This window comes from Trichosurus vulpecula, chromosome 6, assembly GCF_011100635.1.
Source record: "Trichosurus vulpecula isolate mTriVul1 chromosome 6, mTriVul1.pri, whole genome shotgun sequence".
Lineage (NCBI taxonomy): Eukaryota > Metazoa > Chordata > Mammalia > Diprotodontia > Phalangeridae > Trichosurus > Trichosurus vulpecula.
In genome coordinates this window covers 268,672,390-268,682,849 of record NC_050578.1, presented here as the reverse complement: position 1 = coordinate 268,682,849, position 10,460 = coordinate 268,672,390, and the positions used below count along the sequence as shown (strand labels likewise).

General features: G+C 41.2%; 2 protein-coding genes across 2 annotated transcripts; both read left to right on the top strand.

Moving 5' to 3' along the window:
- Positions 1-155: 155 nt before the first annotated feature.
- On the top strand, positions 156-1,085 carry LOC118854419 (putative olfactory receptor 5AK3). Its single transcript, XM_036764781.1, has one exon. It carries the CDS (start codon positions 156-158, stop codon positions 1,083-1,085), a length of 930 nt encoding a protein of 309 aa, XP_036620676.1.
- A 7,064-nt stretch (positions 1,086-8,149) lies between these two features.
- Positions 8,150-9,079, top strand: LOC118854445 (putative olfactory receptor 5AK3). The gene has a single exon (XM_036764804.1). It carries the CDS (start codon positions 8,150-8,152, stop codon positions 9,077-9,079), a length of 930 nt encoding a protein of 309 aa, XP_036620699.1.
- The last annotated feature ends 1,381 nt before the right edge of the window (positions 9,080-10,460 follow it).

The window sequence follows — 10,460 nt, the reverse complement described above, 5'->3', positions numbered from 1 at the left end:
GAGAAATAAAGGTGATGTGAAAACAAAATATTTCAATTAAATATTATTTTCAAGAAAATGCCCCAACATTAAATTCTATTTCATTCCTAATTTGAGGTCAATAAAATCTCTTGGTCTCGTCTCTGTATCCTTCATTTGCAGATGATATGAAAGCCATGATCCAAGGAAACGGCACCAGAGTGGCTGAGTTCTTTCTACTGGGATTTGCAGTACACCAAGAACTGCAGTACATCCTCTTCCTTGTCTTTCTGGTCATCTACATTACATCTCTAGTGGGCAACGTTGGTATGATTCTGCTCATCAAGTGTGATGCTCGCCTTCACACTCCCATGTATTTTTTCCTCCAAAACTTGGCTTTTGTTGACCTCTGTTACACATCTGCTATCACTCCCAAGATGCTAGTAAACTTTCTGGTGAAAGATAAATCTATCTCATTCTCAGGGTGTGTGATACAATTATATGTTTATGGTACATTTGCCACAATTGAATGTTATCTTTTGGCTGCCATGGCTGTAGATCGTTACGTGGCCATCTGTAACCCACTCCGTTATCCAATAGTCATGTCCCAGAAGGCCTGCATCCAGCTGGTCACTGGATCCTATGTTATGGGTTCCCTGAATGCCACCACCCACACAGGATTTCTCTTTTCACTGTCCTTCTGCAATTCCAACACCATCAATCACTTCTTTTGTGATGTGCCTCCAATCCTGGCCCTTTCCTGTTCTAATATTGATGTCAATGTCATGTTGTTAATCATTTTTGTGGGTTTTAACCTGGTAAGCACGTTGCTGGTTGTGTTCTTCTCCTACATTTACATCCTGGCTGCCATCTTGAGGATGTCCTCTGCTGCAGGGAGGCACAAAGCCTTCTCTACTTGTGCCTCCCACCTGACTGCTGTCACCATTTTCTATGGAACACTCTCTTACATGTATTTACAGCCTTCTTCCAACGAGTCACAAGAGAATGATAAAGTGGCCTCTGTGTTTTATGGTATCATCATACCCATCTTGAACCCTCTGATCTACAGTCTGAGAAACAAGGAGGTAAAAGAGGCCATGAAAGTTCTTGCAAAATGTTGGTCCTGAGTCAGGCCTTGCATTCCAGTGCAGTAGTTCAGAGGAGCATCCAAGCAATGAGCATCTCACTTCTTTTTTTAACAGCTAGCCATTGGATCAGTTCAGAGAGCATCACATCTTATTACTTCGATATGTCAACAAGATCTCAAATATGGGGGATATGACAAACTGAGGTTACAATTTAAAAGCATACGTAGGGCTGCTGAAGGCTCCTCTTAATAGCCTTTAAAAGTTAACAAGAACTGAACATCTTTAACATGATTATACTAATATGATTAATAATGATGGTGGTAATTAGCACTGGAGGTGATAGTTTACATTTGTTGTTAAATACTTTAATATGGAAGTGGGGAAGAGTAATCAGAACCTGTAATTTCATTGATTTGTAGAAGTCTGTGCATGATTTTAGTGATTTTCTAATCCACCCTTCTCATTTTACAAACAAGGAAATTTGGGTCTAAAGACGTCACACGACCAGCCCAAAGTCAAACATCCAGTTATGATGCCAAGCCACTGTCAGAATTTCCAGTTTTTATGAATAGGTAGCCCTCCAAATTAACATATATGTAAATGTATATGCATGTATTTATGTAGTTTCAGAGCCTCCAAGGCAGTATTCTAGAATCAGAGACCTCACCATGTAGCTCACCTCCTCTATGAACTCAGTGGCTCCCTATCACCTCTACAATAAAATTAAAAACTTTCTGTTAGGCATTCAAAACCCTTCACAACCTGCTTCAAACTACCTTTCCAGGCTCATGATATATTAGTTCCCTACACACTTTATGGTTCATCTACACTTTCATTTTGCTCTTCATCTTTTCTATATCTCCCTGCATAAAGTAGTGTCTTCTACCTCTCAACCAGAAAGCTCACTTGTTCTTGTATATATTTGAATATATGTAACTACTTTATTCATGTTTCCTATGTTGTATATAATAAATGAATTTTCTCATTATTCATTATTTGCAATGTTCATATGAGTAACTAGCATAGGGTGTGAAGGGGCCAAGCTGAAAAGTGTAAGCTAAGGTCTACTTTCTCCCTCAAGAACAGTCAGGAAAGCATTTTGTGTTCTCCACCTATGATCCCCTAGGCCAGAGATCTGCCTAAAGTGCAGGGTTGACCATGTCTCCCCACTACTCAGTAAAGTCCAGTGGATTCCTATTACTTGAAGAATCAAATACAAACTAATTTGGGGGCATTTAAAGCTCGTCACAACCTGGACCGTTCAGACCTCTCTTTCATATTACTCATCACCATGCACTCTATAGTCCAGCCATGCTGGCCTACTTCTTTTGGTTCCATCCAGTTTCCACTTCTATGCAATGGCTACTCCCAATTTGGTCTTCTCTCTCTCTCCTCACCTCTGCCTCTTAGTTTCCCTGGCTTTCTTCAAGTCTTAGCTTAAGTCTCATCCTCTACAGGTGAATTTTCCCAGTCTCCCCAGACGCTGATGTCTTCTTTTCTAAGGTTACTTTCAATCTACTCTCTGTGGATCTTCTATGGTACTTATGGATACTATTATCATCTCTGCTTTACTTTGAGTTTTTTTCCTTTTCTATTCATCCCTTACTAATTAGCACATAGTGGAAGCTTACTAAGTGATTAGTGAATTAATGATTTATTTATTGGACATTGTAAGCTAAATACCCAATATGTGTCTCCAACAGATTTCCCTCTTTCTGTCAAGGATACCAGCTTCCTTCCAATCTCTAAATTTCACAGTGATACTGCAATTCTTAACTCCTAATTCTCCATCATCTCATATCTTTGGCAATAAGGTTCTGCACCCCATAGTTCCTACTTCTATAACATTTCACCTTCCCTTCCCCATTGCTCACACAGACAGCACCTTAATTCAAGCTTTGATCACCTCTAATTTGGTACATTGCCATGGCCTCACATTCGCTCTGCTTGCCTGAAGCTTCTCCTGACTCCCATTCACCTTCCTCAGCTGCCAAAGTGACTTTCCTTAAGTACGTGTTTGACGATATTATTGCCCTACTCAACAAAACCCTGGAGCTCTTTATTGCCTCTATGATATAATATAAAATACATGATTTGGCTTTAAGAGCCCTATTCTACCTGGCTCCTAGCTGCTTTTCCAGACTTACTAAGACATCATTCCCCTTCCCACAATCTGCACTGACTTCCTCGCTGTTCCACACATCACACATAGCATCTCATGTTCCATTTCTGTGTACACACACTGGGCATCTCTCATGCCTGGAATGTTCTCTCTCCTTATCTACCTTGAAGAATTCCATACTTCCTTGAAGAGTCTGCTCAACAACGACCTCCTCCAAAAAGTCCTTCCTGAGAAATCTTACCATCCCCATCCCTCTGATTAGTATCCTCCCACAAATATCTCTTCTTTCCTATGTATAATTTTAATGAGTACATATTTTTCAAATAGAATTCAAACTCCTTGGCAGCAGGGTCCACTCACTTCCTTTATATGTTTGTATCCCAAGTGCCTAGAACAGTGCTTGGTCCATGTAGCAGACTTAATATTTATTTTTTGGTTAGGTAATCGATAGATTACCCATTGCCCAACTTAAATAACACAGGACTAATTGCATATAAGACAAGATATTCCAAAATGATGAGTAGCACATAATTCCATCATCCAACAGAGACAGGGAGGGAGACAGACACAGAGAGAAAGAGGCAGATGATAGATAGATGAGTAGATGGAAGGATAGATGGATGGATAGACGGATAAATATGGGGGTGGTTATGAGGGTATGTATCATTCTTTTGAAAATGATAATACCAATAATAACATTAAGCATTTATGTTGCACTTTAAGATTCACTAAGCACTTGACATGTTCTATCATTTGATCCTCACAGAACATCCATGAGATGGGTTCTGTTATTATGTTCATTTTACAAACAAGGAAACTGAGGCTGGGGTTGGGTGACTCGCCAACAGCCAGCAAATGTCTGACGTAGTATTTGAGCTCATCTATCCTGACTCCAAGTTCAGAGCTCTCTCCACTGTGTCCCATCAGACTTAGAGTCAAGTCAATTGTATTTAAATCATGACTGCCTTGCAGAGTGGATGTCACAGGGAAAATGCTTACTGAATGCCTATTTGATGGAGGGATTGGTTGATTACTAGTTAGATGAGCATAAACAAATCACCTGGGCCCTCTGAACCACAGGTTGCCTGTCTGTAAAGTAACAAATAACAACAATACCAGTACCTGCTCTCAGAGGTATGCAGTTACATGCTTTGCAAACTTTAAAATACCCAAGAAGGGAATTTATACTCACTGCTGCCAAATTGCCAGGTAATTGGAAAACAACAGCACTCCTGGGAAGTCAGAAGGAGAGTAGCTGATGATCACTCCTTCTCAGGATCTTTCCTCATCCTCTGGGCCCAGAAACACCCAGGAGAGCAGGTCCCTAAGCTGGGTGGCTGGTATATGTGTGTCCACATTGGGAGCACTTGAATGATGTCACCTTAGATCTCCAGGGAGCCTAGACCTGGTGGGGGGAGGAGGAGAGCTTGGAGTGGGATTACTTCCCCAGAAACCAATCTCCCATTATCCCCGATGAACTGGGTGTGCTTCAGAAAGTGTCTTAGAGAAGATGCAGAGCCTGGAGGATCAGGGTCAGAGAGACAGAGAGGCTGATGCTGAGGATGGACAGGAACATCTCCCCCACCCCAGCAGAGCCACAGTGAAAAAGGAGTGAGTGGTGAGATGAAGGTAGGACATCTGACTTTTCCCAGTTACTGACTGACTTCAGGAGAAGGGAGAGATCACCCTTAGGGATCAGAGCTCTTAAGGTTTAGAACCTCGGTGACCTTAGAGATCACTTAGCTCATCCCCTTCATTTCTGGGGAAGAAAGATCTAGGATTCCTGTAGCACCTTAAGTTTTATAAAGCACTTCACATATATTACCTCATTTGATCCTCGTAACAACCCTGGGAGGTAGGTACCATCATTCTCCCCATTTCACAGATGAGGAAAGTGAGGCCAAGGGGAAGTTAAATGACTTGCCCAAGTTCACACAGCTAGTAAGTGTCTAAGGCAGGATTTCAGCTCAAAACTTCCTGACATTAAATAAAATACCACCTAGATGTCTACAGGAAACTAATACACAAGGAGTTTATCAATCTAATTCATGTTACTCAGTATGTATTGAGCCACATGGGAAGGCTGTCCTTCATTGCCCCTAAAGTTCCTTCCTGCTCTTCATTGACTCTCCTGTGCACCACTAGATGCAAGGCCTGGTGTTTAGGGCTGGAGAAACAGAGAGCACGTCCTCCTGCTCAAGATAGTTGTCTTCTACTTTAATGGAGAGGCAATGAGATATGCCATTTAAAGAGAATAATACATAGAAGTTGTGAGTGATGGGAGGCAAAGAAGACAAAGAAAGGGAAGAAAGGAGGAAAGGGGGGAGAGACAGAGTCAGAAAAAAACAGAGGAATAGAGAGAAAACAATACTAAAAATTGAGGAGGAAAATGTTTCCAGCTGGGGATTTTAGAGGAGGCTGACTTCAATGTAGGGTGCCTGATCAAGGCCTGGGAGAAACAGTAAGAATTGTGAAAGATCAGATGAGAGAGTAGGGCACTCTAGAAAGAAGAGGCTTATTCATGTCCACAGAAGATAGTGAAGGCAGGCTTACTTTGGCAGAGAGTTGGAAGTCCAGTTGGGCTGAAATGTAGAGTGCATGAAGAAGAAGAATGAGAAATGAGTCTTAGAAGGAGATTGGAGTCAGGTGCTTAAATACTCAAAGAAAGAGTTTCCATGATAGATATACTATCAGTGGGAATGAGGAGCTATTGAATATTCTGGAGAAGGACAGGGGCCTTGTGTGCCTGAGGCAGGATATTTTAGAAACTTTGTGAAGAATGGTGGAATAAGGAAGACAATTGGAGAGAAAATACTCAAGAGGCGACTTAACAGCCCAGACCCAGGATGACAAGGGTCAGAATTCTCAGGGTGGCTATGTGACTAAAAAGGACAGGAGGGAGGCAAGAGTTGTTTTATAGAATCGACAGGACCTGGCAAGCTATTGGATGTGACAGATGAGGGAATGGGAAGTGTTGAATGACTCAGATTTGAGCCTGGGCAATGAAGAGCTGTGAGATGCTACCAAAAGAACCAGGTAAGTTGGGAAGAGGGACAGGTTTGGTGGGGGTAGAACAAAGATGGATTCAAACTTTACCTCTGATAGGTCACTAATTAACCTCTCTGGTCTTTCACCTGGAGAAAAACAAAGGAATTGAGGTAGGGGATAGCAATGAAACAAAGACTAGCTTTAGCAGGGTGACATTCTCAGCATGTCTATAGTGGCCAAGAGAGGAGTGACCCAATGGTGAGAAAATAGGGATGAGCTGATAGTGGGGCATCAGTTAAGACACAAGAATCCAGTGATTTCTATGGGCAAACACTGTAGAAATGTGGCTTAGGTACAGGTGTATGTACATGACTTATGGAGTGGAGGCAGAGAGCTATGTGCCCGCCGCTAGGAGAGAAAGGGAAATGGGGAAGGTTAGGGCACAGATGAGGCACGGGTATAAAGAGTAAAGTTGTGGCACATGCCTGAAATCCCTGTTACAGAGGGAGGCTGAGGTTCATGTATTCCTTGAGCTCAGGTGTTGTGAGCCACGGTGCTGCTAGAGTCGAATGGGTGTGCCCGGTAAGGTAGCACCCTGGAAGGAGCCATGAGGAACAGTGGGCCACCACGATGCAGGAGGAGGTATGGACTAGCCTAAGTCAGAAATGGAATTACCAGGGGCATTTGGAGATGAGTGGCTGCTCAGCCTCCAGGCTGGGAAAATAAGGAGATTCGGGCTACAAAAGGAAAGGAAAGAAAAACAGGCACTGAAATGGAAGTAAAGACGCCTGGCCTCTAGTCTACTTCTGCCAATGGCTCAGAGTTGGAGGATAGCTTAGAGTAACGTTACATAAATCACAAAAGCTCACTGCAGCCTGTTATCTCATCTGTTAACACAAAGAGACTTGGCCAGATGATTTCTCACACAACTTTCAATTCTGACCTTTTTACTTTTTCCCAGGTCTCACACCATTCTAGGTTCGAGATTCCAGGGTCCTTTCACTCAGAGCTAACATTTCCTGTCCTAAGCATCCTTCTAGCTCTGACCCCTGAGTTCATTTTCCAGCTCTAACACCTAATGATTCCCTGGATCTAAATATCCTTCCAGGCTCATCTTTTCCTACTCTAGACAAAGAAAAATGTTGCTAGAACACCTCCAGGATGACCAACAGTAGCAATATTAATGGTTTGTTTTAGAGTTCTGAGATTTTTTAAAATATAAAACTAGGAGGCAGCTAGGTGGTATAGTGAATAGAATGCTGAACCTGGAGTCAGGCAGTATTGAGTTCAAAACTTGTCTCATATATCTGTGGTGAGACCTTGGGTAAATGACTTAATCTGTGTCTGCCTCATTTCCTCTTCTATAAAATGGTGATGGTGATAATACCAACATCCCTGGGCAATTGTGAGGACTAAATTTAAAAATAAATTAATGTAAATTGTCTTGCCAACTTTTGGATGCTAGATAACTATTGTCCCTTAGCATTATGATTTACACGGCCCAGCAAGGGCGTTCCCCTTCAGAGAAGCACTAGGAAAACTAGATACTTATTCCTCTTGTGTCATTATTGCTGGTGACAAACATGTCCGGTCTCCTGGTGAAACTGTCTCTAAGAGTCAGGTGAAAGGTCACAAGGAAACCCGTGACGCCTAAACTGCCTCAGGTGGGGTAACCTTAGAAAACATAACTCAGAGCTTGAGGGAAAATGTCACAGCGTCTGAAGACAGACTCAATGTGTTCCTCTGTTTTGCTAAACACTTTTCTTCTCTTTCTTTCTCCACCTTAGAGTCACAAGGGGATGGCTCCTTGGGGTGGGTAGTGAGGAGGGATGAATTGGGAAATAAAGGTGATGTGAAAACAAAATATTTAAATAAGATAGGAATTTTTTGAAAGTGTCCCAACATTAAATTCTATTTCATTCCGAATTTGAGGTCAATAAAATCTCTTGGTCCTTCTCTCTGTGTCCTTTGTTATGCAGATAATATGAAAGTGATGATCCAAGGCAATGGCACCAGAGTGACTGAGTTCTTTCTATTGGGATTTGCAGTTGACCAAGAACTGCAGCACATCCTCTTCCTTGTCTTTCTGGTCATCTACATAACATCTCTAGTGGGCAACGTTGGTATGATTCTGCTCATCAAGTGTGATGCCCGCCTTCACACTCCCATGTATTTTTTCCTCCAAAACTTGGCTTTTGTTGACCTCTGTTACACATCTGCTATCACTCCCAAGATGTTAGTAAACTTTCTGGTCACAGATAAATCTATTTCATTCTCAGGGTGTGTGATACAATTATATGTTTATGGTACATTTGCCACAATTGAATGTTACCTTCTGGCTGCCATGGCTGTAGATCGTTACGTGGCCATCTGCAACCCACTCCGTTATCCTATAGTCATGTCCCATAAGGCCTGCGTCCAGCTGGTCACTGGATCCTATGTTGTGGGTTCCCTGAATTCCACCATACACACAGGATTTCTCTTTTCATTGTCCTTCTGCAATTCCAACACCATCAATCACTTCTTTTGTGATTTACCCCCAATCCTGGCCATCTCCTGCTCTAATATTGATGTTAACATTATGTTGATAATCATCTTGGTGGGCTTTAATCTGCTGAGCACATTGCTGGTAGTGTTCTTCTCCTACATTTACATTCTGGCTGCTATCTTGAGGATGCCCTCTGCTGCAGGGAGGCACAAAGCCTTCTCTACTTGTGCCTCCCACCTGACTGCTGTCACCATTTTCTATGGAACACTCTTTTACATGTATTTACAGCCTTCTTCCAATGAGTCACAAGAGAATGATAAAGTGGCCTCTGTGTTTTATGGTATCATCATACCCATGTTGAACCCTCTGATCTACAGTCTGAGGAACAAGGAGGTAAAAGAGGCAATGAAAGTTTTCATAAAGAGTTGTTCATGAGTCAGGCCTTGCATTCTAGTGCAGTAGTTCAGAGGAGCAGCCAAGCAACAAGCATCTCATTTCTTTTCTTTAACAGCTAGCTATTGGATCAGTTCATAAAGCAGCCCATCCCATTGCTACAATACTTCTAACAAGATCTCAAATATGGGGGATATTACAAACTAGGGTTAAAAATTAAAAATTTTAAATTTTAATTAAAATTTTTATTTAAAAATTTAAAAATAGCATTAAAATTTAAAAACATATAGGGCTGCTGAAATCATCCTTTTAATAGCCTTTAAAAGTTATCAACAAGAGCTCAACATCTTTAACATGATTATACTAATGCTATTAATAATGATGGTGGTAATTGGCACTGTTGGTGATAGTTTCCATTTATTATTAAATACTTTTATATGGAAGTGGGAAAGAGTAGTCAGAACCTGTAATTTCATTGATTTGTGGAAGTCTGTGCATGAAAACACTTCCATTTATTTCCAGTTATGTAGGTTGGCAACCCAAACTCAGCTGTGACATGCAGTGTTACAGAATTTCTTGCTACATATTGAGAGGTGGAGTCTTGCCACTGGTCACACAACTAGTATGTAGGAGATGTATGATCTGAATCCAGGTCTTCCTGACTCCAAGGCCATATGTCCCTTTGGCTCTAATTAGATCTTTATTATAACCTTATGAGGTAGGTAATACAATATTGTTTTTCATATCTTACAGGTAAGGAAATTGAGTCCCAGAGAGCTATAGACTCATGGAAAATTAATTCCTGCAGAGATCTTAATATTTTCTAGTCCACCCTTCTCATTTTACAAAAAAGGAAATTTGGGTCTAAAGACATCATATGACCTGCCCAAAGTCACACATCCAGTAAATGCAGTAGAGAATATGACAACCAAAATCCAAGGCAAACAAGAAACTACAAAACTTCCCATGATGCCAAGATGTCAGATGTCAGAATTTCCAGTTTTTATGAATAGGGAGCCCTCCAATTTACCATATATGTGAATGTATATGTGTATATTTGTGTATATTCAGAGCTTCCAAGGTAATATTCTAGAAGCAGAGGCCTCAACATGTCACTCACCTCCTCCATGATCTCAGTGGCTCCCTATTAACTCTACAGTAAAATTAAAAGCCTTCTGTTAGGCATTTAAAACCCTTCACAACCTGCTTCAAGCCACCTTTCTAGGCTTATTATGTATTAGTTGCCTTACACACTTTATTATTCAGCTGAACTTTCCTTTTTCCTGTTCATCACATGCAATTTTCTACATCACCTGGAATAAACTGGTATCTTCTATCACTCAGCCAGAAAGCTCACTTGTTCTTGTATATCTTTGAATATATGTAACTACTTTATTTCTGTTTTCTGTGTTGCATATAATAG